Raw genomic sequence first — 27,275 nt, 5'->3', positions numbered from 1 at the left:
GACAATATTTTTAATGAACTAACAAAATGTTAATGTGACAATAAAAAATATATGATATGATATATGAAAGTTTATTTTATATGTTATAAAAACACATATGTAAAAATATTTTACTTATTTTTTGTTAATATTTTACATATGTTTTGCTTATTTTTTTGTTAATATTTTACATATGTTTTGCTTATTTTTTTGTTAATATTTTACATATGTTTTGCTTATTTTTTTGTTAATATTTTACATATGTTTTGCTTATTTTTTTGTTAATATATATTCAACATTTCAAAGAACAAAAAAATAACTAATTTCTGTCATATATAAACAATCACACCTACAATTTATATTTATATTGAATTTAATGTAAATTATACTCAATGTATCAAATAATCAAATAATTTTATATATATATATATAGATGATTTTATCATTGTCACAAAATAATATAAATATATAAACAATTAAAAATACATATTATCTACCTATCTTATAGAGGAATGAGAGAGTCTTGCACCCATCATCTCCATGAGTGTGTTTAAAGGAATGGGAGAGTTTTTCCGGTTTGGTATCCCATCTGCATCTGTGATTTGGTAATATAAACTCCTCTTACCTCCTCTTTGTGTTTAGTCACAGAGTTGTTGACATTAGACTTATCTTTAATCTCTTTGGTGTTAAATTCGCCTCTAGTGGTGTTCATTCGAATTTCTTACTCTCTGGGATTTTACCAAATCCTAAGCTAGAAGCCTCTGTTCTCTCAGTCTGGTATGTCCGTTTTATCTTCTATATAATTAGGTTTGGAATGGACTTATCAACGGTTTAACTTTCTTCTTTGTTTAACAGTCTGTTAACTCAGTCCTCCTTGTATCAAATACCAGAGAGTCTTGGCGCAGCAGCAAGGTTCTTGCTCGATTTCCCATATTTTTTTCGATTTTTTGGAAGGGGAGTTATCTACTAAAACATAGAACTATTCTCTCTGACTTTTGTTGCAGTACTAGAGTTGCAAACGAGTTAGGGGCAGGAAAACCGAAGCAAGCTTGAATGGCGGTTTATACAGTAATGGTCATTACAGGTGTAGAATCAATAATGGTGGGTGTAATATAGTATTTGGTGCAAGAAACGTATTATGTAAGTGTAATTTACATAAACCCTAAGATCTTTGAAGCAACATGATTAATCACATAATCATATACATAAAAGTAAGGTTTTACTCTCTCATTGTTTGTCTATTTAGCATTTAATTTTTCAAAAATATTATTTATTTAGAATTAAATAAAAATGTAATAATGTACATTAATCTATACTTTAAATCTACACTTTACTACTAAACTGTAACTGAAATTACATTAATTATGAATTGACTATTTTCCATTCATTTTTATTTGAACACACTATAAATTATAATTGTAACTTCTCTAATTAATTTTATTTTAGAAATGTAACTTTCATCTTTTGAAATCATATATAAATAACCATTCTCACATCATCATCCACCATATATCAAATTTTAAATATTTTCTTTGTTTTGTTTATGTTCTTGCATAGAGTTAAAACTCATGGTAAAAGTGTGCTTATATATTTTGTTAGATTTATCTTATATTTTGTTCAGTTTTTTCTTTTAATGTATTTTTTCCTTCCTTCTTTGTTTTCTTATTATTTTTAATTTTCAATTATAAATGTATAATAAAATTTTGGTAACCTTAAAAAATAATTGTCGATGCAGATTCAACAATACTAATTTCTATCAAAACCTAAGTGAGGGAATCAAGCTAAAGAACTCATCTTCATTCATGTATATTTATTTTATTTTCTTAAAAAAGTATGCAACAAAATAAACTATTATAATAGAATTATTAAATCAAAATTTTTAACTATCTCTTACCTCCAAAAATTTTGTAATACATTTTTCTTGTATAGTCATCATTATATTTAGTTCTTGTGATCCAAAATATAATTATATAAAGATCATTATAATGTTTATTTAATTCAAAAACTTTAATTAAATTATTTTCTATAAAAAAACAGTTTTCCTTTTCCAAAATTTTACTACAAAGAGAAAATCATTAGAATTTAACCTAGCAATATAGCTTAAATGAAGGTGAATATAAAAGAGATTAAAAATTAAATTAATCTTTGGGAATTTTTATTGCATTTCATATGATTTTATAAAGTTTCACTCTCTCTTTATTGGTCCACTTAGCATTTAATTTTTAAATTTAATATTTATTTTTAATTAAATAAAAATATAATAATGTACATTAATATATATTTTAAATCTACACTGTATTATTAATTGTAATTGAAATTACATTAATTATGAATTGACTATTTTCCATTCATTTTCATTCGAACACACTATAAATTATAATTATAACTCTTCTAATAAAATTGTCTTAGAAATGTAACGTTCATCCCTTGAAATCCTATAAATAAATATTCGCACATCATCATCCATTATATCTCAAATTGAAAAGTAACATAGCAATGTAGTAGAGTTGGTTGTTTCAATAGTACCGTTAGTAAATTTCCATTGCTTTTTAAACTACATGAAAGTCAAGTTAATTTCCATTTTTTAGTAGGATTATTATAAATAATTAAAATTAGTAGTAGAAATAGGAATCCAGAACAAGCTGTAATATTGTCTTTTAGCTAAATATTCATTCAGTAACACAAACCTAACAGCGAGAGATATATATGTTTCGACGTCTTCTTTCTTCTGTCTCTCTCTGTGATTCTCTCATCGACGGTGGCACAGACGAATCAATCCTCTTTCTTCTTCTTTGTGGATCGGTGTGGTTTTTCTCTACTCTACGCTAAGGTTGGTTATATCTATATATGTCTCACTTGGTGGTCGAGTCCTAGGGTTCAACTGCATGATCGATTCTTTGTGGATTGTTTAAATTTGTGTCTTGTTTTTGATTGATTCATCGATCTTATTATTCTCTTTCAAATTATAGAATCTAATGAAACTTGCTTGCTTTTTTAAAGTATATATTTTCTTGCTTATTCATGCTACAGACTACGGTGGCTTGCGTCTCTCTATCTCGACCACCAGTATACGTTTGCTGTCAATCACATCTATCATCAGGTCGTGCTTCTCCTTGTTTTACCTTACCGGATCAAAGATCCTCCCCTATTCTTGTAAAAAATAGTTACGGTGAGAGTTTTGTTGGAAATTTTTCACATCTTCGTAATTTTTATGATTGATCTGATGATCTCTAAATTAATCTCAGTTTTTGCATCATTATGATTATATTTGGTTTCTATTTTACAGAAGTAAAAATACTGAATTAATTAGAGTAATGATAATGGGACTCGAAAGCTATACTGGTCATAACAAGTCAAGCTCACTCAGGACTCTAACTGCCCCAAGAATTTATACATCCTCATCCTCATGCGTAATCTTCAATACCAAAAATCCCATGAAGAACGTGAGGTCAATTTCTATCCCCCTTTTTTTTTTTTCTTTTTTTCTTTAAGTTTCAATTAAAGATTTTTGCTTTTTGTTTTGTTTTTTTTTCTCTCTCGATAAGTTTACAAATCGACGTGAAAACTAACTGGACTTTAGATTTGATAGATTCCATAAATTCAATTTGTTTTTGCATCGTGATGTAAGCATTCAGGTTTTTATTTCGGTTTTATATTACTCTTTTAAAATATTGATTTTGTTTTTATAAGGGTTTTATAAAAATATGTCTTTTTTTTTTCTCTCTCTTAATACTAAGTTTACAAATCGACCTGGAAGGACTTTTGGATCCAGTTATTTTGATTGATCGTTAGATAGATTCCATAAGTTCAGTTTGCTTTTGCATCGTGATGTACATAAGGTTTTAAATCACTCTTTTAAATACATTTAAATTTTTTGATTTTTTATAAGGATTTCATAAAAGTTTATGTTTTCTGTTTTTTTTTTCTTTTTCTTAATACTAAATTTACAAATCAATCTGAAAGCTAATCAAACTTTGGATACAGTCATGAAGTTGATCGTTAGACATATTCCACAAGTTCAATAAAGTCTGTTAAGAATAGAAAATAATAGAGTCAGATCAATCTCTGTGACTGCAGAAAAGAAACTCACTTTTGGAGATCTTTTGACATATGCCGAGCACCAGACTTCTTGAGTCGTTCATAGATATACGGCGGGTCTTAGAACGTTTTGAATCCTTCTGTGATGATGTCTTTTTAGAACCAGAGGCTGAAGGACGCGACTGTACAAATTTGTCAAGGAGGATATAGTTGTCCAGCTTCACACTTTTAGAACCTTGCAAGTACTTTTGAGCAGAGTCACCGCTTCAAAGGAGGTTATGCAGAACCTTGTCTACTATAGTTCCCTTTGCACTAGAAAACTGAATTTACATACAAAAGAAACACTCTAAGCAACCTTATCTCAAATCGTAAGGAAGAAGAAAGTGGGTTTGATCACCTCACGAATCTGACTTTACCTTAACATTGGTTGCCATCAAATTCTCATCAACGGGATATGACAATTTTGTATATGCAACATAATCATCCTCCTTCGGATCTACAAAATAAAAATAAAAATTTCCATCACAATCATATGCCTATGAGTTAGTAATTGAACTCCAAATGAAGAAGACATTGTAGTGAAAATTCATGCTTCATTTATACTCAACCATCAAACCTTTTTTAATTGAAGTCTTTGAGGTTGTAGTAGGTAGTGAATCAGTTTGACGTGGTTGTTTTGAAGAGACATGTGCATCAGAAGTTCCCTTGTTGTTGTTGTTGTTGTTGTTGCTTTGAAGAGACATGTGCAGCAAGGGAACTCTCTCAACTAACCAGATTTTACCAAGACTAAATGTCTATTTGAACCACATAACCCATAAAATGCTGATTTAACCAGACATTGTATTCTTACATAAAGAACTCGTAACTAGAAAACAGTAAACTTATTTGATTAGTGAGTCCATAAACTGATTTATTATGCACATTTAATTCTATAAGCTAAAAAGCCCAATATAGTTTTTTAGTTGGGGCACACCATCATTATACATGACGAGAAAGAAAGAAAGAAAAGTAGATAAACCGAATCAAATTATTTGTAAAGTGAAATAGCAATGTAGTACGTAGTACGTAGTAGAGTCGGTTGTTTCAATATTACCGTTAGTAAAATTTCCATTATTTTAAACTACATACTATAGTAGCTTAACATGAAAGTCAAGTTAATTTCCATTATTAGTAGCATTATTAAAAAATAAAGGAAATTAGTAGTAGAAATAGGAATCCAGAACAACAGGCTGTAACGGCTATAATGGTTTCTTATAGCTAAATAAATATATTCATTCAGTAACACAAACCGAACATAGAGAGATTATATTTTCGTCTTCTTTCTTCTCTCTCTCTCTCATTCTCTCATCGACGACGGTGGCACAGAAGAAATCGATCCTCTTTCTTCTTCTTCTTCATGGATCGGTGTGGTTTTCATCTACTCTACCATAAGGTTGGTGTTATATCTACATCTCAGATTCTCACTTGGTGGTCGAGTCCTAGGTGATAATCGATTCTCTCTGTGGATTGTTTAAATTTTTGTGTCTTGTTTTGTTTGATTGATTGCTCTCGTAATTTTCAATTCGTACTCCCGATGTTCAGTTGCTTTGATTCATGGTGATTCTGATATCGTAAATCGTAACAGTGGTGATGTGTTTGATTTTTGAATTTAAATCGTAACAGTGATGTACGTAAAAAGGATTCATTGAGAAGGCGTTTTGAGTAATGGACTCTGCAAAGAAGTTTAGGGTTTTATGTCCTCCCAAGATATATAATGGCTCGACGTGGAAACTGATCAAACAGAGGGATTAAACAGAGCAGATCGATGATGGATGGTTCTACGTGCCAGAGACGAATTGAAATAAATAAAAAGGTATATATATCCATCAATCTTAATACTCTCTTTCAAATTATAGAATCTCATCTTGCTTGCATCTTTTTTTTATATATATATTTTTTATTGTGTTATTCATGCTACAGTGGCTTGCGTCTCGACCATCACATCTATCAGGTCGTGTTTCCCACTCAAATGACGAAGCCTCCTCTATTTTTAAAAGCAACAGCTACGGTGAGAGTTTTGTTGGAAAATTTTTCACATCTCAGTAATTTTTATGTGTTTTTCATGATTGATCTCTAATCTCAGTAATATATGATTATATTTCGTTTCTCTCTTTTACAGCTACAAAAAAAAAAAAACTGAATGAATGAGAGATGATAATGAGAATCGAAAGCTACACTGGTAATAACAAGTGAAGCTCACTCAGGACTCTAACTGCGCCAAGAATCCATGCATCCTCATCCACATGCGTCATCTTTAATAGCGCTTAACAAGTTACCATCCCATGAAGACGTGAGGTCAATTTCTATNTTTTTTTTTTTTTTTTTTTTTTTTTTTTTACAAATCGATCTGAAAACTAACCGGACTTTGGATCCAGTCATTTGATTGATTGTTAGAGATTTCACAAATTCAATTTGTTTTTTACATCGTAACGTAGATTTAATATTAAGGTTTTAATTTTGATTTTTTATAATTCTTATAAGAGTTTTTCATAAAAGTTTTTTTTGTTTTTTTTTTCTAAATACTAAATTTACAAATCGATGTGAAAGCTAACCGAACTTTGGATCCAGTCATTTGGTTGATCGTTAGAGATTCCATAAATTCAATTTGTTTTTTACATCGTGACGTAGATTTAATATTAAGGTTTTAATTTTGATTTTTTATAAGAGTTTTTCATAAAAGTTTTTTTTTTTGTTTTTCTTCTTCTAAATACTAAATTTACAAATCGATGTGAAAGCTAACCGAACTTTGGATCCAGTCATTTGGTTGATCGTTAGAGATTCCATAAATTCAATTTGTTTTTTACATCGTGACGTAGATTTAATATTAAGGTTTTAATTTTGATTTTTTATAAGAGTTTTTCATAAAAGTTTTTTTTTTGTTTTTTTCTTCTAAATACTAAATTTACAAATCGATGTGAAAGCTAACCGGACTTTGGATCCAGTCATTTGGTTGATCGTTAGAGATTCCACAAATTCAATTTGTTTTTGCATTGTGACGTAGATTTAGCATTAATGTTTTAATTTTGATTTTTTATAAAAATTCTTATATTTTTTTTTTATATACTAAATTTACAAATCGATGTGAAAACTAACCGAACTTTGGATCCAGTCATATTTGGTTGATTGTTAGATATATAGAGTTCAATTTTTTTTTTTGCTGATTAAGGTTTCACAATATTAATTTTTTTCTTCAAAAATTTGGATGTTAAATGTATAAAATAATGTGAAAACTAACCAAATTTTGGGTTGTGTCATTAATCATTAATCATTAATCGTTACAGATTCCATAAATTCAATTTGCATTTGCAAATAACGTTTTAGTTTTTTTTTTCTTTTACTGATTTAAAATATTTTCAATGAAACAGCAAAAAATCTCAAATGTGACAAAATTCTTATTTGAACCACAAAATGCTAATTTAACGCTCATTTAATTGTGTTTTACAATATCCGACATCAAACATAATTATTTTTTCCAATATCCCCTCTCATATAAAACAAACATACAACTCTTATTACACCTTTAGTGGGCTATATATGTCACACAATCTTCTCTGCTCCCAATTTGAGTTTCTTTTTATAGTACAGAAGAAGCCTTTCTTCATCAATCGACCGAAACTGGCTTCATCTCTTCTGCTTCTTTCCTCAGCTCATCAAACAGAACAGACGACAGATATCTCTCTCCAAAGCTCGCATGAATCGTCTATTATATATATAAATAACACACGTTACACACAAAAACAGTTTCCGATCAAATCAAAAACTGAGAGCCAAAGAAAAAGAAAAAACACTTTTCCTCTCTTACCACAATGAGTTTGCCTTTGTTCTCTGGCATTTTCGCTAGTCTAAGTGCTGCCACAGTGTTAGCGCCCGACGATATCCCAACCTACAAGTTAGTTTCGATACTTAGTGCCAGAAAACAAACGAGCCAAATTATCTCTGTTTTAAATATTTAAAACACTTATTACCATGAGACCTTCTTTCAATGCCAACTCTCTAGCCATCTTTATAGCATCCTCACTACTCACCTGCTTTCACTCACACACATTCTCAAACCTTATCTTTTTATAAAGTACGATGATCAAATGGAAGCTTTTAAGCCTATTACTTTACCTCAAGAACACTCTCCATAACATCCATATCCAAGATATCTGGTTTAAATCCAACCCCATTGCCTGTGATAGCATGTGGACCTAACACAAAGTTCAAAACTCTAACATCAGCTAACGAAAAAAAACTCCACAAGTGGAAAGTGTTAATAAAAGGTTCAAAATTATTTCACCTGGTTTGCCACCGTTGAGTATATTGCTTTCAGCAGGTTCCACTCCATATATCTACCAATTTGCAAAACAATTCATAATCAATACAGCAATCTCTTTTTTGATCCACAAGATAAGATACCTTCAGAATTTAAAACAAAATCACCTTGACATTGGGGTTTTTAGATTTAAGATATTGTCCAACTCCAGAGACTGTGCCTCCACTCCCAATTCCCATCACAAAGATATCGACATTTCCAAGTGTGTCTTCCCAAATCTCAGGACCAGTTGTATCATAATGAATCTACATCAATATTCCAAGCATAATCTCTAGATTAATGTCAAAACGTAACAACTTCAAGGCTAAATGGAAAAGATATGTACCTGAGTGTTAGCAGGATTAGCAAACTGTTGACACATAAAAGCATCAGGAGTAGAGTCAAGAAGGTCATAAGCTTTCTTAACGGTTCCACCCATTCCTTTAGTTGGATCAGTAAGAACAAGCTCTGCACCAAAGGATCTCATAGTCACTCTCCTCTCCAAGCTGGTGTAAGAAGGCATCGTCATTACAATCTTGTACCCTTTCAGAGCCGCCATAAAAGCCAAACTTATTCCCATGTTTCCTGAAGTAGGCTCTATCAACGTTGTCTGAAAAAAAATTAAGCATCAGTTCAGCTTGTGGTAAGGAAAACTCTTTGACTAATTATACTTAAATATAATTAAAAAGGCTAATTACTTTTCCGGGGATGATTAGTTTTTTCTTCTCTGCATCTGCAATCATAGCTATAGCTGGTCTGAAAAGACACAACAAAAAAACAAAACCGAACAAAGATCAACCACGTTTGACTTTTATGGTTTCTAGTAATCGAAGATTTTTATAGATTATATAACAAGAACCTGTCCTTGATGCTACAAGTTGGCTGGAAGTGTTCTTGTTTGGCTGCAATGTAAGCTTCACAACCTTCAGTGACTCTGTTGAGAAACACTAGTGGAGTTCGTCCAATGAGCTACAAAAACAACGTTAAACACAGACGAACTTGATGAGTCAATCGACATCGGAAGAAAGACAAGAAATTTACTTAAAAAAACCAGATCCAATTTTCGAAGATACACAAGCAACTTTTACCAGAGAGGCATCGCGTTTAGCGTTAGTAGATGGGAAGTCTTTGGGAAGATCTCGTAGTCTCTGAGCAAAAGATGGAGATCCAACGGTGGAGAAGAGTTTCCTCATGGTGTTGCTGATACAGGGGATCGTCTCTCTCTTCAGTAGTAACCTCTTTGAAACAGAGGCCATTGTTTGCACTGAACGGAGTTAACAAAGTTTGAAGAGAGAATTTTAAAGTTTAAATGCTCTTTGTAATGAGAGGAAGAAGAGTGATAGGTTGAGAAGCAACGAAGGAGAAGAGGATTATATATAAATGGATGAAAAGAAGACAAATGCATTGTATCCATCTTCCCATTAGTGTAAAGTAGTATATAATATTGAAATAAATACAAGTTGATTCTTGGAAATGTATGTGTAATAAGGCAATTTGTGAATTGGGGTACGTGAAGGGTTCTTGTCAGAGTTCAACTGATGATACTGAGTAGAATGATCAAAATTTACAGTCAACTTCATACACCTGTTTCTTGCATTTTCTTTGTTATTACAGTCTTTAATTAACCATCGGTCGGGGAATCTTTTTTAGGCTTTGTTGAAAAGTATGTGACAAACAAATGGGGACCATTTGTTTTTTCCTGGTGAATTTTTGGTGGCTATGTCTCAATTCGATTAGGAGGATTTAGCCATTCTAGATAGACAAGGTTGGTGACACTGACACGTTTGGAATAACCAAAACAATGCTGAACCGGATGAATTTTGAAAACCGAACCGGTTGACTGCAGAATTGAATAACCGGTGATTAACGCAATTAGGATTGGGTTTTATTATGTAGGCTTTTTTGTATACCATTTGCGTTGAACTTTTGGGAATTTTTATTTCTTTGTTTACAAAGATTGCATTAAGAGGGCACATTACAGTACAGATACAAACATTTCACATATGTAGATCAACAATAGAAGAACCTAAAGAGGACAAGACCAGAAACCAAAGGACTTGATGTCTTTTTTTATTTATTTAGCTTCTGGACTTGAAGGGAATGGCTCTGATCACAACCACATGGTAAAGAGCAGCAAGTGCAGCTCCAATGAAGGGTCCAACCCAGAACACCCACTAAAGATGGCAAAACAAAAACGAAATTGTCAGAGACTTTTTTTTATCAAAACGGAGTTTGGAATGAGATTGGTATTATAGTTAGTGTGAGACTCACGTGGTCGTCCCACGAATGGTCTTTGTTGTAGATGATTGCAGCTCCAAGACTTCTAGCTGGGTTGATGCCTGTGCCAGTGATTGGGATGGTTGCTAAGTGAACCAAGAAGACCGCAAACCCGATTGGGAGTGGTGCAAGAATCTGCACAATTGTTACAAAAACCCAAGCCAATAAGTAACAAAGTTTAAAGTGAAACCATAAGAATCAGTCTTTCTTACACACTTAAGTCAGCTTCACTCTGTTCAATTGTTTTAAGCAGCTATGTAACATGAACAAGAGATATATACTTACGGGGACATGAGAGTCACGGGCGTTTCTCTTGGCGTCAGTTGCAGAGAAGACTGTGTATACAAGGACGAATGTGCCAATGATCTCAGCTCCAAGACCACTTCCCTTGGTGTAGCCATGAGCCACAGTGTTAGCTCCTCCTCCTAGAGCCTGGTATTGCTTAGGCTGGAACCCTTTAACCACACCAGCACCACAGATTGCTCCCAAGCACTGCATCACTATGTAGTACAGAGCTCTAGTGAGCGACAGCTTCCGAGCCAAGAACAGACCAAAAGTAACCGCTGGGTTGATGTGTCCACCTGAGAGGTTACATTAACATAAACTTCAGATTATAACACTTCAAATTCCACATAGAAGAAGAAGAGTAGAGTGACTTACCGGAGATACCAGCAGTGCAGTAGACTAAGGCAAAGATCATACCACCGAAAGCCCAAGCGATACCTTGGATTCCAACGGAAGCACACATACTTGGCGACCTTTTAACTCCCATAACAGTCAAGACAGTGATGTAGAGAAAGAGGAAAGTAGCAATGAACTCAGCGATCCCGGCTCTCCAAAAAGACCATGAAGAGAGCTCACCTGGTTCGAAAAACGGAGCAGGTGGTGGCTCGTTGTAGTCTTTGTCGCTCTGAGCAGAAGTCCCGATTGGTTGTCTCTCAGGGAACTTGTTAGCTCCAACTCTAACATCTTCTTCCTTGCCTTCCATCTTCGATATTTCGATCTCTTTCTCTCTTGAGAACTGTGTAGCTTTGATTTGTGTCTCTGTTGTGAATATTCCAGAAGTGGGAGTGGTGTGAGTTTTTATAGTTGGGAAGGTAATGGAAACATAATGGGGAGAAATAAATTAAAGACGATGACAATATTGACAGTAACATAAATATTGTTAATGTTATCTTCATAGTAATCATACTACTAGTACTAAATAAATCTAATTATTGCGTTTTGGACAGAGTTTTGAATGCGCTATTCCAGCTTTTTTTTTTGTGTAGTTTAATTAGTGTGTTTAAAAATAAAGGATTGAAGAAAAATGTGGTTTATAAAAATAAAATTAGATCAATGTCGATTGTTTTTAATAATCCTAATGATTGTCACTAACTAACTGCTACGAACAAAACTTATTTTTTAAAAAAACATGAATGATCGTCTGATTGAGAATGATCTGGCGTTTGCCAAGATAAGACCATCTGTATATGACCTTACCATCAACATATTGACATTCTCCGTAGTTAAAAACCATGATTTTGTGTGTAATTCTTTCTTAGGTGATACTTTCTTTTGTAATTATCACAGTTAAAAACTTAAAATAGCATTGGTTTCTGTAAAGACTACAATTTTACTTAGTTTCTAACTCAAGCTCTAAAAACAAAAACATTCTTTTTCACATAATGATTTTCATTATATAATACAAAGTGAAATACAAGGGTGCAATGCATTTTTTAAATCCTAAAGTCCACAAAACAACATCCTCTCAATAGTCGATGTTGGAAAAATCTACAAATGCAAATGGAAGAGATCCAAGGATAGAGGCTTTAAAACATAATTCTGCTATAAAAACATATTTCCATCATTCTGCTATAAAAGATAATTGTATCATTAATTCTAAAAAAAAAACAGAGTGGTAGTGTACAATTTGCCAAATAGGAAAGACAAAGGTAAAGAAAACAAACGACAGTGGTTTCTATATTGTTTTTGGAGTAGGCCATTGCGCCCTACGCTCTCCTAAGGGCCATTTTGATTTTTCAACTCTATATATAGTAATTTTTTGAAAAGATTTGAAAAGCCATTAATCTTTAAATATTATTTATTTTCACATAATTTGAACTGCACAGTAAAAGAGAGAGCCAATTAAAACCAAAATGTTGAAACATCAGCACTGCAGCATGAGCTAAAATCACTGACCACTAGTAAAAAAGACCGACCCATGACACAGAGAGAAAAAGGGGTGTACGAAATGTTTTTTGGACTTTTCTGGTGGAGTAATCAAAATTCAATTTAATTATAGCCGTCCAATGCATCGGCGATAAGATACGTGGAGTCACCCACCTAATGCCGCCGCCTTAACATACTCAAAAACCGACCATTCATTCATCTAATGACAATTTCTTTATTTAGTTTTTTTGTTTGCTGGATTCTTCTATTCTTTTCATGATTGCAACTGCCCCGCCCCACCTAGCCACCCCAAAATTCTCTCGTTGCGTCACTGTCCCATAAAAAAACATGTGAAAACTAGTAGTCATTGACCAAAATAACAACACAAAAACGAGCAAAAGTAGTAGATTTTAGGCACACAGCAGGTAAAGCTTGAGCCAATAAATGGGCCATACAGCCCATATATAACAGCCTTTAGTTATTGGATGTCAGGCCTGGTTTTTAAATAANAAAAAAAAAAAAAAAAAAAAAAAGAGTCAAGTTTTACCATCTCGACCCAAATGAGCTACAATTTCAGACCCAAATGACAAACAAACTTCAGCACTATGACGATCTTTGTTTAATCAATTGAATCATAGCTGCCTAAATTTGGTAGTTACTTTCTTAGGCGAGATGATAGAAAAAGACTTCAGGACAAAATATTATAGATCAGAATATATCTTCTGCTGCTGAGGATGAGGAACTCGATGTCTTTCTGAAGCCTGAGGCACGAGATGTTTGGCTCGGAAAGCTCGTCAAAAGGTTAATTATTTTTCTTCTATGGTTAATTATTTCTATTTGTCATTTGCTTGATAAGTTAATAACTGTGGTATAACCATTTGTTTCGAATTTCATGTTTGTAGATTAGACGGGTTGATCCAACTCTTGACATGGAGGCTGGCAAGGGAGATGAGATGACTACGGATTGTTGTTAACTATATCCATCAAGTCATTCCGCATAAGGGCTGTTGAAGTGTTAATTTCAAGTCAACTAGTGTATACGGATTCACACAGTTAAAACAGGTCTCATCCTATAGAAGTAGTAGTAGAAGCATTGGGCTCAATAGATAAGTAATACTGACGGTTATAAGCATCAAAACTTGTAACATATATATATCTAAATGTTTTTTTTTTTTTTTACTTCTATATTCTCATCAATACTTCTATATTTACGTTGTTCAACCAAGAAAATAATAATATTTCAAATAATTAATTTTGAAAATATTAAATTGGTAATAACGTATATATCTTAAGAAATAGTATGTTTCTGACAAAAATTTCTGTCGTAATTTGAAGATAAGTTTTTTTAAAATAAATTGATATAATGAAGAATCTTTTAGAAATTATTAACCTACTTACTTTGTTGCTCAGACTAACAAAAAAAAAATCCAAAAAAAAAAACATATGATTTTACTATGTAAGAAAGATAAGACATCAAATATTCCAATATATGTAGTAAAAAAAATACAAAGGACAAGACAGCGATAGAGTTGAGCCACACACTTTCACAGCTTGGCCAGAATTAGGCAAATTAAAGCCCTCTAGAAGAAGAGCCTCGTCACCGACTTCATCAACCAGAGCAGACCAGACAAACCAAACCACCCAACGAACCCTAAAGATTCTATTCCCGTGTTTTTTTAACCATCTCGAGCCATGAGCCATCACGGCTCCTACACGTGGCGATAACCCACTCCATTCTCTTTCTTTTTTTTTTTGCGCGAGAACTTAAAAAAATTATTACTAAAAAAAAAAAAAAAAAATCCCCAAAAATATTATTAAGCCCTTCTTTCTCTCTCTTATCCGCTCCTCTCTCCTCTCTCCTTTGGTCTGTTTCCTGCCGCCGCCGCCGCCGTTCTCCTCCGTCAGATTCATATATTTTCCTCCGCCGTCTTCACTCATTTGCTTCTCCTCCAATCATAAAGGTACGACGACACGCTTTGTATTCATATATTTGCTTTCCTCTTATTGATTCTCCATTGTTTTTGTATCTCTCCCTCTGCTGCTTGGTTTCGATTGTATTGTATCATTTGGTAATTTGAATGTTGTCTCTCTCTATCTCTCGCTCTTGTGTTAATTCACTCTGTTCCTATTTTAATTTCACTCTCCATTGTATCAATTTTAGTTTCGGCACCTCTGTTCATTGTTTCATTATTTGGTGTATTCATCGTCACCTCCTCTATCCATTTCTAGGCTTTAGGGTTTTACAAATTCAATGATTTGAGGTTCCTTTTTTCACATTTTCAAATAAAAAGAGAAGAAACAGAGAGAGTTTGAATCGATTCCGAATCCTTGAAACTGAAAAAAATTGGTAATTTTAGACTTGTGATTTTGTGTGGACCTTAGTAGTTATTGCATTTTTGATTCAAAGTCTTAAGCTTACAAAGTTTCATTTCTATTTCTGATCATATAGCTTTTTCTTGTCTATTACTTAGTTTGCTGTTCTGTTTCCGGATATTGATTGATGTCTGTGCTCTAATGCTCATAGACCTAAACTTGTGTGCAGTATTGGGAAACCTGAAGATCCAAGAAAAATTAATTGCTTTTTATAGTGGGGACTGTCCTATTTATTGTAACTTGACTGTGTAATATATAAGATATAAACTTAACGAGCTTTATACCCCAAGACTGGGTCTACATATCAATGTCAGAAGGTGAAATGGCCATCATCAAACCAGAGGTAAGACGTTAGTTATCAGATAGAGAGTGACGGTTAATATCGTTATATATTTTGCTCAAAGTTAACAACCAACCATTTGCGTCATATATTTTTATCGATGTATGCAGTTTTTGAATGAATAGTTGAACTTTTACCTTGCACCAAGACTAATTACTTTTTCTGTGTTGTCAACATAGATGATGAAATCCTATATATGGCTTGAAACTGCTGATGGATCAATCCAACAAGTGGAACAAGAGGTTGCAATGTTCTGTCCCATGATATGTCAAGAAGTTATACAAAAGGGTGTTGGATCTTCTAAGAACTACGCAATATCTCTTCCACAACGAGTCAATCCAGCCATGTTAAGCCTGATTTTTGATTACTGCAGATTTCATCAAGTACCTGGACGTTCAAATAAGGTTTATTTGGAGGTTTTTAAATTGATAACAAATGGCGTCATGTCGATGATCGTATGCTTTTTCTTATTAGAGCTCTTTCTACTTTTAGGAACGGAAAATATATGATGAAAAATTCATCCGGATGGATACAAAGAGGCTCTGTGAGTTGACCTCAGCCGCTGACAGTTTGCAGTTGAAGCCGTTGGTTGATCTTACTAGTCGTGCCCTTGCACGAATTATTGAGGGGAAAACCCCTGAGGAGATACGCGAAATATTTCATTTGCCTGATGACCTTACCGAGGTATGTGGTGCCCAAGATCATCACTTTTTAGGAGGTGTCATTCCTATCTACTTCTCTGTTTTAGCTTTTTGTTACGATTTATCAGGAGGAGAAATTAGAACCTCTGAAGAACACAATGGATGATCCGCGGATTCGATTGTTGAATAGATTGTATGCTAAGAAAAGAAAAGAACTGAAAGAAAGAGAGAAACTAAAGGTGTGTTGAGCATTTTAATAATTAAGTTAGGAACTGGTTTGTAAGAATGAACTATGGTACTAAGTTTTATATTTATGGCTGNAATATCTCTTCCACAACGAGTCAATCCAGCCATGTTAAGCCTGATTTTTGATTACTGCAGATTTCATCAAGTACCTGGACGTTCAAATAAGGTTTATTTGGAGGTTTTTAAATTGATAACAAATGGCGTCATGTCGATGATCGTATGCTTTTTCTTATTAGAGCTCTTTCTACTTTTAGGAACGGAAAATATATGATGAAAAATTCATCCGGATGGATACAAAGAGGCTCTGTGAGTTGACCTCAGCCGCTGACAGTTTGCAGTTGAAGCCGTTGGTTGATCTTACTAGTCGTGCCCTTGCACGAATTATTGAGGGGAAAACCCCTGAGGAGATACGCGAAATATTTCATTTGCCTGATGACCTTACCGAGGTATGTGGTGCCCAAGATCATCACTTTTTAGGAGGTGTCATTCCTATCTACTTCTCTGTTTTAGCTTTTTGTTACGATTTATCAGGAGGAGAAATTAGAACCTCTGAAGAACACAATGGATGATCCGCGGATTCGATTGTTGAATAGATTGTATGCTAAGAAAAGAAAAGAACTGAAAGAAAGAGAGAAACTAAAGGTGTGTTGAGCATTTTAATAATTAAGTTAGGAACTGGTTTGTAAGAATGAACTATGGTACTAAGTTTTATATTTATGGCTGTTTCCATGTCCTAGAATGTCGAGGTTGAAGAACATGTCGATGAGCGTTCTGTGGATGACCTGTTATCATTTATTAATGGCAGAGGTACTTTTCTTAACTTCATATCTCTCATGTATGTCATGTTCCTTCTTCTGCTCCGAGTTGTCCAATCCATGTTGATGGCACCACATATTGGTTCATGTCTGGAGTCGATTTTGATGCTACGTTCAACTTTGTAGATTTTTGGTAGGCTCTTTTCTAGTTGCTGAATGAGTGCCTGATATGAGATTCTCACTGTCTTGTGCTGCAATTTCGTGGGCAATTTATTGGTCACTTTTCATATCAGTAGACTTCTTGCTTATGCGTTTTTGGCCGAGTTGATAGATTATATAATGCTCAAATCCTGGTTGATGTCCTGTTTTCATAACCCCTCTGTGCATAGATAAATTGAAACATTTGATGCGTGTGTTTATGTTAGCATTGCTTCTTGCTCTTCTCTTTTTCTACTTCCTTTGAAAGCTCTCATTGGAGAGAAGGATAATTATGTTTCACAGATCACAAGGTGGTAAAGACTTCCAAGAGCAAAAAGAAGAACAAGAAAAGGAAGGAGCAGAAGAATGGTACATCAATGGGAACATGTGGAGCTTCAGAAAAGGTTGAAACTAGTTTCTCTCTGATTGCTCCTTGTTAGTAGTAATCAAGTTACTAAGGAAGTTTCTTCGTCTTAGGATTCAAAACATAATCATCCTTCCAAATCACGAAGTGCTGAGATTGTTGAAAATACTGCGTCCAGCTTGGGAGATGATGTATCTAACTTACTTAGTATGGAAGATGATATTTTTACGCCACNTGCCCAAGATCATCACTTTTTAGGAGGTGTCATTCCTATCTACTTCTCTGTTTTAGCTTTTTGTTACGATTTATCAGGAGGAGAAATTAGAACCTCTGAAGAACACAATGGATGATCCGCGGATTCGATTGTTGAATAGATTGTATGCTAAGAAAAGAAAAGAACNGCTTGATAGGTAAGTGGCTCTTTTTCAAACTCCTGCCTGAAGTATTCGTTTTGTGCTGATATAATTGATATCAGTCCCTCCTCCAGATATACCTTCTACAAACCTCATCGTCTAGTAATCTCATGTGACTAGATATGCACATGAAGTTATATATGTAGATCTATATCGAATTGTGCAGCCATTAAGTGATCAAGTGATACTAAATAAAATTATTGAACCTTATGTTAATACAGAGAGGTAGAGGATTTTGCTCGAAGATTGAACTCTAGTTGGGTTCTATCAATAGGACAAGAAAGGCAGCCTGTGCACTTTTCCATAAATGGCAATGGGGCTGCAAGGCGGTTGACAGGTACATGCTATCCTTTTTCCTGGTTAATCTTTACATTCATGGTGACAGTGTAGCACAAGATGCTGTTGAACTGCACCGCATCGGTTTTAGACCTTTAACTACGCCATACTTCAGTCTTCTACATAGCTTTTGATGACTGATGGTAGATGGTTTGGTTTGCATGCGTTTTGAACTTTGAAGGTCCAGCTGCAGGACACAAGTGAAGCTGAAAACGCTAGTCCAATGGCTGGAACAGTTTTGGTGAGATCCCCACTAGAATGTAAGCAATTAGAGAGAGTGGTGTTCCGGTCACCGGCGTTTGATGTGTGTCCTCCTGTAATTTTTTCTTTCTTTCCACAATCTGCTTTCTTTCTTCCTTCTCAGTTAATCCGGAGAGGTAGGATGCAGTTTTGTTTTGTTTTTTCTTACTCCTTTTTAGTGATCAACCCTTTGTACACAACTTTTAATTAAAGAACTGGTGAAAGCATTTAGTTGGTTGGCTCATTTTTTTGTTTTTAAAAAAAAATCAAGAATAATGTGAAGATGAGATTCCATTATCTATAGAATTACAAGCCTCACATTGCTCACAAGATGAGAAGGAGAGGAAATCTCAAAGCAGCTTCTCCTCACACAATTGGGGTTTACAAATATGAGATACATTGTATTTACAGATGTGATCAAGATCTTTGTAGCTTTATGTTCTTGTCCTCTTCTTCTTTATGTGGCTTTTCAGGTAATGGTGGGGTCATTGACCATGCTTATGGTTTTGGATGGCAAGCCTTTGCCAGAGTTTGGTGGAGTTAATCAGGAAGGTTATCATGCCCAGTCCCATCCCGGTGCACTGGTGGATCAACACCGTAAGGCAATTCATGAGCCAGGTGAAATGTTAAGGAAAGAAAGAAAAGAAACAAAAAGAAAGTATTCTCTCTTATTTAGGATCGCAGGGCTTACCGGTAAAGAGGGTGGAGATGAATGGTTTGATTTCTCTTCCAGTACACTTACACTTGAGGAAGCCTCAGATCCTCCAAAGTATGAAATTGTACTAGCAGACCGAGAAGAGCTGGTTCGTGATGCTCTCTCCTCCTCCTCCTCCTCTTCACTGTTCCTCTTTGAAACTCCACTTTCTTGATCTGAATGGTGGGAGACAAGCCGTTGAAAGTCAGATAGTAGGGTTGAGAGAGCTCGGACTTCATCCATTCTAGCTTCCCTACAATGATATTGCACACAGACGTCAAACTTAAAAAGATCATATGTTATATCTATACAGCTATGGAAAAGAGATGGACTCTGGGTTGAACCTTGTATGAATGAGATATCCTTTGCAGATAAACCGTATATGACAAGTCACAGACGCGTGTTTGCAGACGAAGATGGCTTTCCTCGATCTCAAATCCTCCATTTTACTGAAAACAGATCACCACAAATGTCAAATTTGAGAGACCTGGTTAAAAAAAAAAGGCAGGAACACAAGCGTGGAAACTAAAGACACAATATACGTTGAATAATGATTGTCTGAAGCTGCTCCCATGATGAACTTCCTCACTTTGTTCTCAGAAATCGTCTGCAGGATTCCCTTTTCGATCGAGTTCATCTCGACACACAGCTTCTCCGCTTGAACCTGCAAAACCAATCTCTTTAGAAATGGCGGAAACTTCACATCCCTTATGTAAAGAAGAGTATACACACACACAGAGACATACCCCTTTGCGGAGGCATATTCTAAGGTACTCATCAAGAATCTTGTCTGTTTTGGCCTTTTGTTTTTCTCTGTATGCTCTCACTAATTCTTCATCTACGGTTGCAGCATCGAATTTGGTACCCACTGTGGAAGTAAAGAGAGGAAGATCATAAAAAGTCAATTTCTTTAAGAGCTCTCTTTTTCGTGTATAAACCAGACAGGTGTTGTTGCCTTGTTGGAGCGAGGAAATAGAAAAACTTACAGAGAGGAATCATTTGAGCAGGTCGATGAACAAGAAGGATGCAGATCTTGCAACCTTGACAGTTATCTAATACCCAGGACAGATTTGACTTGTTCTTGGCAGGTTCTCTCCCTAGTGCAACGTATATTCTCTCATCCATCACTGCTTCTTCTTCTTCTTCTTCTTCTTCTTCCATGTTGTGCTTTTTTGCTCCTTCAAAGTCCATAGTGTTTTCTCGGGAAAAAGTTAATAAGAAAAAATCTTGAGAATGGCTGGTTCGTTTCAGACAAGAAGGCAGAAGCTATGGTCTTGTCTTCTTCTCGGGCAAATGTTTAATAGTAATATATAAATATGGGAATCAAGAAACAGAGAAGATCCGATGAAGGGGCATGTGTCATCCCTTTCTGGTGTTACTCTGTTCTTTCGAATATTCGATCTGGAAACTTGTATACTATGTATTATTTCTGGTGTGGTTTTACTTTTAAAGCCCTTTTAGTGATTGTCAACGACCTAATCAAAACTCGAGGAGGTAATCAACTGTCGATTAGACCATGAAAATATTAAAAAAAACAAATGAGGTATGAAAGTAAATCAGGCAACATTTCACCAGATTATACATTTCTTTGGGAGTATTATAATCGTCAATCATAAACCTTAAAAATTAGTATATACTGTTTCGATAATTGAAGGAGTAATTCAAATGGAATGGAGCTGCAATAAAAACGCGCTCGAACGACTTCATATTTAATCACACGCGCAGTATTAGTGCGTGTCCATCTATTTTCTCTGTTTTCCTATAAAAAAAGGAAATTTTTAATTAAAAGGGCGCGTGAGAGCTCTGCCGTGTCTGTTTCCCAAAAGTCATATGATCGCGTTTTATATAGTTTTAATTTAAATCGACGCTAATAATGTCTTCCCCATATGTATCTTGGTTTGTAATAATACACTTAAATCAAAAGTGATCAAAAATTATTGTCTACTAATATCCAAAGCCGTCTCCCACAAACGAGTGTGACTCATACCAACCAACACCGACTAGTAGTAAGTAAAAGACTTTACAATACCATATCAAAAAAAAACCCATAAGAGAGAACTACATCAAGGTTGAGAGGAAACGGAGAAAAGAGTCTCCTTAATTATCCCCACTAATTAAGGACTTAAAAGAAAATTCCTTTTTGATTTATATCTTTACAAGCAGGGGATCTGTTCAATGATTCAGGAGCTTGAAGCTTGAAGCTTGAAGCCATTCTTGGATTGCGGATCGAAGAGCAAGATTTGGAACCAGGCTCTTATGAGGAAGCCTTTTGTTTATCATCGGAGAAGTCTCGTGTCCTCTCTCAAACCACCCGCTTATTGCTTCTCTTTCATATGTAAATCCATCTGCTGCTACATGTGGATCCTCCATTATATCCTAGATGTTGTTCTCTTATATAATTGTTAACATTTTGATCATTTAGTAGTTTTCACTCATCTTACAACGTTTCTTAATTACCTGTGTAATGGGACAGATGAAGTACTGAGGCGGTTCACGCTTACTCTTCAGCTTTGATACTTCTCTAAGCTCTATCTTCAACTCTTCTAGTTCTTTTCTAAGTCTTTTCAATGCTTTCATGGATAAGATATAACTGCCTTGAAGCTTTCTTGTCACCATATTAGTTTCGGCTATTCGGCTCTCGGATTCTGATCTCATCTTTACAAGTTCTTCTTTCGCTTTACTCAGTGCCTTCTCTGTTTCTCTCCTATGCTTCAGCTCCTCAAAATACTCATTTTCCGATTGTTTAGCCTACATTTATTATTGGTTTTAGCTAGAGAAGAGTTAAAAAAAATTGATACTTTTCTAAGCAATAAAACATGTTAGAAGGAACTTGTATTACCCTTTTGATTGCATCAACTGCAGCTTTTTCAGCTTCTTCACGCTTGTATGCCTCAAAGTGTGCTTCCTTTTCCGAATTCTCAGCTTCCTCGACAGCTACTTGGATCCGAATCTGATTCTCATCTTTAGTTATACTTGAGCTTGGAACACTTTCAGTTCCTCTAGTTATACTTGAGCTTGGAACACTTTCAGTTCCTCTAGTTATCTCAGATTGGCTCAAAGAATTTGAAGATGCACCTTCTAGATACAAGTTATCTCTTCTTCTAGCTTCCCTGCATTGATTTAATACCAAAAGAAAAAAAAAACACTTGTGTGTAGTGTGACTTGTGAGACAAAGATCTCTGTCTCACAAGCAGAACCCCAAAGACAATTCCTAAACCAGTTACTAATGTCAATTTGCAGTTAACACAAATTAATATTAAGAATTGAACAAGAAAGACATTTTACACCAAAAAGTTGGACAGACCTTGAACTAATTAGGTATCCGTTGCACGTAAACCATATCTGACAAGTAGCAGGCGCTTCTCTGTTAATGTAAATAGCTTTCTTGGACTGTAAGTCTCTCATATTCCTGAAAATTTTGAGTTTCACTTCAGTGATTCATCCGTATATTAGATAACCAAAAAGTCTTTAAGTCTACACTTATCAACCACCTACATTGAATAGTGTTTATCAGCTGCTGCTCCCATGACGAGTTTCCTAACTCCCCGCTGAGATATCAATTGGAGGATACCTTCCTCTACCGAATCCTTTTCAATATATATTATCTCTGCAGTGACCTAATTCACACGATTTAACTTGAAATTTAGAAACAAACACTCTTGGTCTTGTAAAACCAAAACAAAATGGATATCTAATTATAATTAAGTAATCATACCTGCATTTGCATGCATATATGAAGGTACTTGTCCAAATTCTTATGTACTTTCTCTTTCTTCTTTTTATGAAGCTTCAATTTCTGGTAGTGGGACATCGCTCCTGCTTGAAATGAATAAAACAAGATATAGTCCAAAATCAACCAATTAATATCCTTAAAATTCAGCACAACACAAAAAAGATTGGAAAGGGATTTATAATAAAGTACTTACGGACTAAGATCTGGATAGGTTGATGAACATGGACAATACAAAACTCTTTGCATCCACTGTTCTGTATCGCCCAAACGAGTGCAGTCTTGCTCTTTAGTTCTCTCTCTCTCACTGCGACATAGATCTTCTCATCCACCAGCGTCTCCCTCATGCCAGTTGCCATTGAAATCTTTAGTGTCATATATAGTGACTCTAGTCCATACAAAAGAAACAAAGAGAAAACGGAAATTTTTTGAAGAACAAAGTGATAGAGATTTGATTTAACAAGGTAGTTGATGAGACAACAAGCTATTCAACTCCCAGAGAATATATAGAATAGAGAATCTTATCACAAGGAAGCTGAATCATGACTGTATGGATAACACATTCCAAAGAAGCGGTCACAAGAATCTGAAAGCGATACTGATGAATACGGAAACTTGGTACAGAAGTCAAAGAAAATCTGAGGTAGCTAGGCATTCTCTAGAAGATGATGTCGTCAAAGCCTGTGCGTAAGCTTGCTTACCTAAGCTCATATATATATTTCTTCATGTGCTTTTATAATTTTGCCCCACATCAAGGTCAATCACTTTCTCTAACGACCTGGTCTGTCTACTCTCTACTAATTAAGCCGCGTAATAAATTAGACTTAGGCTTTTAAGAACTTTTTACCTAATCAAGAAGCATACATAAAAAAGCTCAAGAGGAAGAAAGCAAGTTTTTTTTACGATTAGTTTAAATAATTTAAGGAGAACCGCCATTAAGTAAAGACTGTGATGCAGAAACACCCGACGTGGTCTGATCTCGCCGGCTCTTCTCTCTCACTGTAATTTTTTATCTTTCGAATTTTAGTTTTTAATCCCTAAGAGTTTTTTCTTTTTAGTTTATGGTCCCTTAAGCTTGTGATTTTTATAGCTATAGGCCTATAGCTCATGACCTTTGTAGTTTTAATCTAATCCCATATCTTTTTGGGATTTATAGTATAGTCCTCTTAACTTTTGAGTTTTAAGTTCAGTCTCTTAACTTTGTGATGTTAACTTATTGGGATGAGAATAAGTCAATGAGCCGAGGGTGTGTTTCTTCCAAAGACTTTTTATTTGGTCCATGTCACATGGGACTGGAACACATACTTGCACACATTATTTTACAAATGACTTCTCAATAACGACTTGCACACATTATTGATACAATGACTTGCAAGTATGTGCACATATTTGGCCAATGACTCAGGTCTTGACATGGAGAGACGCAAAACAAACATTATTGATACAAAGATATTTTATTTAATTGGTCAATGTGCTCAGATCTTGAAATGGTGTAACGCAGAGGTATTGAGCTCTTTAGACCCGTACATGCTCGAGAACTCGGCAATAGTGGTGTCCCTATACTTGGGAGGGTTTTGTTCTGACGTTAGTTCTTTGATGGGTCCATATACTCGAGGATTTGCCTTCATGACAGTGCTGAAGATGGCACTGAAATCCGCGGCTCAGCTGCTCTATTTGCTATCACCCTGTGCTCCACGCTTGTGAATTTGTCATTGCTTATAAGCTCAACAATTTTTTTTTAAAAAAGTTAGTCACATTTCCGTCTAAATCATTGAATGAAAGTATATATAAATTGAAACAAAGCTAAAAAGTTTACTAGTAATATAACCTAGGCCTGGGCATATTACCCATACCCGAATTCCGAACCCGAATCCGACCCGAAGTAACCGGTTCGGTACGGGTACGGATTAGTGATAATACCCGATTAGTTGACTATGAATGCAATTTTGGTGATAAACACTGGCGATGCCAATTTGAAGCTGTTGTTGCAGGTTTTAGATATCAAAATGATTGGGTAATTGATCAATGTGAAAGAGCTTTTATACTTAAATCTGCAATGGATTTGATTCAGGATTGGTTTTGCAAATCTGAGATTGCAAAGAGGAAAGAAGAAGCTTGGATAGATGACCATAGCTTCTACCCAGTGGTTGTGTACACAAATATTCATCGGTTTTTATGAACATAGGTGTTTAGGAAGAATTGCCAAATATTTAGGAAGGATTGAATGATGTTTAGCTAGGAAGGACTGAATGATGTTTAGAAAGAATCTTTTACAATTCAGGATGACTTTCATTAAAAAAAAAAGTGAGCTATTTATCCTTTACAAGTACATGAACAACACTAAGCATTAGCTCAAACACAATAAACCATCATCAACAATATCTAACCACCATCATAAACAGACCATATCTGATTACAAAAGATTGTAAAAACATTAATTCAAACTCACAGATATTTAGGAAATAGTTTTTGAATTTTAGGAAGACATTCATTAAGAAAAAATATATAGAACAAATATTTGTGAGTTGATACATTATCCCTTACTAATGGATTAATCTTGTGATACATTAACTAGTAATGGAGTAATTTGTGATACATTGGGACAAAAAATAAATAAAAAGGTTTAAATACATATTTCTGCAAGTTTAGGAAGGATTTCATAATGTTTAGGAAGATGATCTTGAATCACAACCATCATACTTTCTAGAGCTTAAATCTTGTTCGATTAGAGTATCATAAGAGAAAAATTCAACATCATTCCTCACGTGTTGCCTCCTCATCCTCATCCTCATCTGCACCTAATGAGCTTCTCATCTACTCAAAGCTCTCACCTATAGCTTCTTCTTGCCATAACTACCCTCACCTTCTCCACAAGTACATGAACAACACTTCTTTCTCTCTTTTTCCTTCTAACACCGATCTCATCGAGAAGCTCATCCTCTGCGGTGCCACCCACGTCCTTGCTGTCGTTGTTTCTCATGAATGCCCCGGAACTCGTTAGATTTAAAGCATGAATCTAATGTCATCTGGTCTTACTACTCTTGCAATAGCTTCGATTGGTTGGTTACTAAATTCCCAAATCTAAGGTTCAATCTCTCCTTGGAAAAATCCAAATCTCAGCTCTACGCTTACAAATCCGAGCTTGATTTACCAATCTCGCAACTTCTCCAGGTCGCTAAATCAACCATTTCAGTTCTCTATCTCAGGATTGGTGTCGGCGGTTGGGACTGGATTTTAATTTATCTATGGCGTTGAAAGCTTCTAACGTTACGGTTGATGACGAAAATGAACTTCACCAAAGGAGAAGAAGATGAGGAAGAAGAAGAAGAAGAAGATTTGAGATCGGAAGCTTCACCGTAAGTTTCGTCAAAAGCTTCGTCGTCGACGGCAAATAAGCTTTAGATAGATTAATATCTCTGTAAAAAATTAGAAAATTGTTGTAAACTAGAGGATTCAAAGGCTGAAAACTCTTGTTCTTATTAACTTATAATCGAATGAGGTTACATATATATAGTAAAGTACAAAGGCAAAGCCTAAACCGACTTAGTAATAAGGACATGGCCGATGGGCCTTGGCCGACGGGCCTTACAGAAGAAGACATATAGAAGGCCAGTTATGGAGTCCATTAAGTGATTTACAACACTTCCCCTTGGATGACATAACCGTGCTGATGCTAAGGGATCGATGCAATACGCTTGGGGGTGCTGCCTCATTAAAACCTTACCAGGAAAACCCAATGGGACAAAACCATGGTGAAGGAAAAAGAGTACAACACACATTGCTCCCCCTGTTCTAAGCATCACTAGAAGTCCTTAAGTCTCCGCATTCCAATCTGGTGTGTGAGCTTCTTGAATGTTGATGTCGGTAATGACTTGGTGAAGAGATCGGCTGAGTTGTTGCATGATCGAACTTGTACTACTTGATCTTCTCCGGCCTTTTGTGTTTCGTCCGATCTCCCTTGATGTAACCTTCCTTGAGCTGTGCGATGTTGGCAGTATTGTCCTCATATAATACGGTTGGCTCCTTGTCTTCGACCATACCGCAATCCGTCCTGATATGTTGAGTCATCGACCTAAACCATACACACTTAAACTTTCTTTGTTATAACCTGCATCAGCAAAACCAGCTAAAACCTTCTTTGTAATAGTTAGTATAATATAAACCCAA

At 35.0% G+C, this 27,275-nt stretch overlaps 5 protein-coding genes and 3 long non-coding RNA genes across 10 annotated transcripts; 4 read left to right on the top strand and 4 right to left on the bottom strand.

The window, feature by feature from the left end:
* Positions 609-4,545, top strand: LOC104788436. Its single transcript, XR_768286.2, has 7 exons — positions 609-756; positions 835-891; positions 984-1,190; positions 2,747-2,809; positions 3,010-3,148; positions 3,266-3,427; positions 4,057-4,545. It is a non-coding gene; the product is annotated as an uncharacterized LOC104788436 (long non-coding RNA).
* Positions 5,686-6,064, top strand: LOC104788435. The gene is made up of 2 exons (XR_002037895.1): positions 5,686-5,869; positions 5,977-6,064. It is a non-coding gene; the product is annotated as an uncharacterized LOC104788435 (long non-coding RNA).
* LOC104788433 (bifunctional L-3-cyanoalanine synthase/cysteine synthase C1, mitochondrial) lies at positions 7,452-9,722 on the bottom strand. Its single transcript, XM_010514189.2, has 10 exons — positions 9,439-9,722; positions 9,210-9,319; positions 9,049-9,106; positions 8,697-8,960; positions 8,479-8,616; positions 8,336-8,387; positions 8,167-8,246; positions 8,022-8,081; positions 7,859-7,939; positions 7,452-7,756 (listed from the first exon to the last, which is right to left on the bottom strand). Exons 1-10 carry the CDS (start codon positions 9,604-9,606, stop codon positions 7,658-7,660), a joined length of 1,110 nt encoding a protein of 369 aa, XP_010512491.1. The 5' UTR covers positions 9,607-9,722; the 3' UTR covers positions 7,452-7,657.
* LOC104788432 (aquaporin PIP1-1) lies at positions 10,263-11,705 on the bottom strand. The gene is made up of 4 exons (XM_010514187.2): positions 11,288-11,705; positions 10,913-11,208; positions 10,622-10,762; positions 10,263-10,524 (listed from the first exon to the last, which is right to left on the bottom strand). The coding sequence occupies exons 1-4, from the start codon at positions 11,613-11,615 to the stop codon at positions 10,429-10,431; spliced, it is 861 nt and encodes a 286-aa protein (XP_010512489.1). The 5' UTR covers positions 11,616-11,705; the 3' UTR covers positions 10,263-10,428.
* LOC104788431 lies at positions 13,515-13,956 on the top strand. Its single transcript, XR_768284.1, has 2 exons — positions 13,515-13,579; positions 13,681-13,956. It is a non-coding gene; the product is annotated as an uncharacterized LOC104788431 (long non-coding RNA).
* LOC104789822 (SKP1-like protein 21) lies at positions 14,583-18,928 on the top strand. The gene is made up of 11 exons (XM_010515464.2): positions 14,583-14,739; positions 15,321-15,494; positions 15,671-15,895; positions 15,984-16,175; positions 16,261-16,371; positions 17,116-17,185; positions 17,635-17,735; positions 17,809-17,931; positions 18,008-18,105; positions 18,330-18,445; positions 18,626-18,928. The coding sequence occupies exons 2-11, from the start codon at positions 15,459-15,461 to the stop codon at positions 18,646-18,648; spliced, it is 1,095 nt and encodes a 364-aa protein (XP_010513766.1). The 5' UTR covers positions 14,583-14,739; positions 15,321-15,458; the 3' UTR covers positions 18,649-18,928.
* On the bottom strand, positions 18,843-20,870 carry LOC104788430 (U-box domain-containing protein 33-like). Its single transcript, XM_010514186.2, has 6 exons — positions 20,365-20,870; positions 20,125-20,246; positions 19,921-20,042; positions 19,723-19,827; positions 19,376-19,631; positions 18,843-19,265 (listed from the first exon to the last, which is right to left on the bottom strand). The coding sequence occupies exons 1-6, from the start codon at positions 20,567-20,569 to the stop codon at positions 19,170-19,172; spliced, it is 906 nt and encodes a 301-aa protein (XP_010512488.1). The 5' UTR covers positions 20,570-20,870; the 3' UTR covers positions 18,843-19,169.
* LOC104788429 (U-box domain-containing protein 36-like) lies at positions 21,296-23,600 on the bottom strand. Of its 3 annotated transcripts, none has more exons than XM_010514183.2 (7): positions 23,305-23,600; positions 23,094-23,197; positions 22,874-22,995; positions 22,683-22,787; positions 22,218-22,488; positions 21,836-22,126; positions 21,296-21,754 (listed from the first exon to the last, which is right to left on the bottom strand). In XM_010514183.2, exons 1-7 carry the CDS (start codon positions 23,483-23,485, stop codon positions 21,551-21,553), a joined length of 1,278 nt encoding a protein of 425 aa, XP_010512485.1. In that variant the 5' UTR covers positions 23,486-23,600; the 3' UTR covers positions 21,296-21,550. The 3 variants fall into 3 exon arrangements, with proteins under 3 accessions (XP_010512485.1, XP_010512486.1, XP_010512487.1); XM_010514184.2 differs by having other exon boundaries at positions 23,094-23,194; XM_010514185.2 differs by having other exon boundaries at positions 21,607-21,726.

Source organism: Camelina sativa, chromosome 5, assembly GCF_000633955.1.
Source record: "Camelina sativa cultivar DH55 chromosome 5, Cs, whole genome shotgun sequence".
In the NCBI taxonomy this organism is placed as follows: Eukaryota; Viridiplantae; Streptophyta; class Magnoliopsida; order Brassicales; family Brassicaceae; genus Camelina; species Camelina sativa.
The sequence above is the reverse complement of the archived record's forward strand: the minus strand, read 5'-3'. Positions and strand labels throughout refer to the sequence as shown.

Bases quoted from the DNA above. Each gene is read 5' to 3' on its own strand.
- LOC104788433 (XM_010514189.2), bottom strand. From the start codon at position 9,606: ATGGCCTCTGTTTCAAAGAGGTTACTACTGAAGAGAGAGACGATCCCC. The intron at 9,320-9,438 runs GTAAAAGTTGCT...TTGTTTTTGTAG, and splicing joins CTAAACGCGATGCCTCTCTG to CTCATTGGACGAACTCCACT. The intron at 7,940-8,021 runs GTAATAAGTGTT...ACTAACTTGTAG, and splicing joins CATTGAAAGAAGGTCTCATG to GTTGGGATATCGTCGGGCGC.
- LOC104788432 (XM_010514187.2), bottom strand. From the start codon at position 11,615: ATGGAAGGCAAGGAAGAAGATGTTAGAGTTGGAGCTAACAAGTTCCCT. The intron at 11,209-11,287 runs GTAAGTCACTCT...GTAACCTCTCAG, and splicing joins CTGCACTGCTGGTATCTCCG to GTGGACACATCAACCCAGCG. The intron at 10,763-10,912 runs GTAAGTATATAT...ACAATTGTGCAG, and splicing joins CCCGTGACTCTCATGTCCCC to ATTCTTGCACCACTCCCAAT.
- LOC104788430 (XM_010514186.2), bottom strand. From the start codon at position 20,569: ATGGACTTTGAAGGAGCAAAAAAGCACAACATGGAAGAAGAAGAAGAA. The intron at 19,632-19,722 runs GTTCAACCCAGA...ATATCATTGTAG, and splicing joins GGATATCTCATTCATACAAG to GGAAGCTAGAATGGATGAAG. The intron at 19,266-19,375 runs GTAAGCCCTGCG...TTGATCCACCAG, and splicing joins CATCTCCACCCTCTTTACCG to TGCACCGGGATGGGACTGGG.
- LOC104788429 (XM_010514183.2), bottom strand. From the start codon at position 23,485: ATGACACTAAAGATTTCAATGGCAACTGGCATGAGGGAGACGCTGGTG. The intron at 22,127-22,217 runs GTAATACAAGTT...TAATAAATGTAG, and splicing joins CAGTTGATGCAATCAAAAGG to GCTAAACAATCGGAAAATGA. The intron at 21,755-21,835 runs GTAATTAAGAAA...AACAACATCTAG, and splicing joins TCATCTGTCCCATTACACAG to GATATAATGGAGGATCCACA.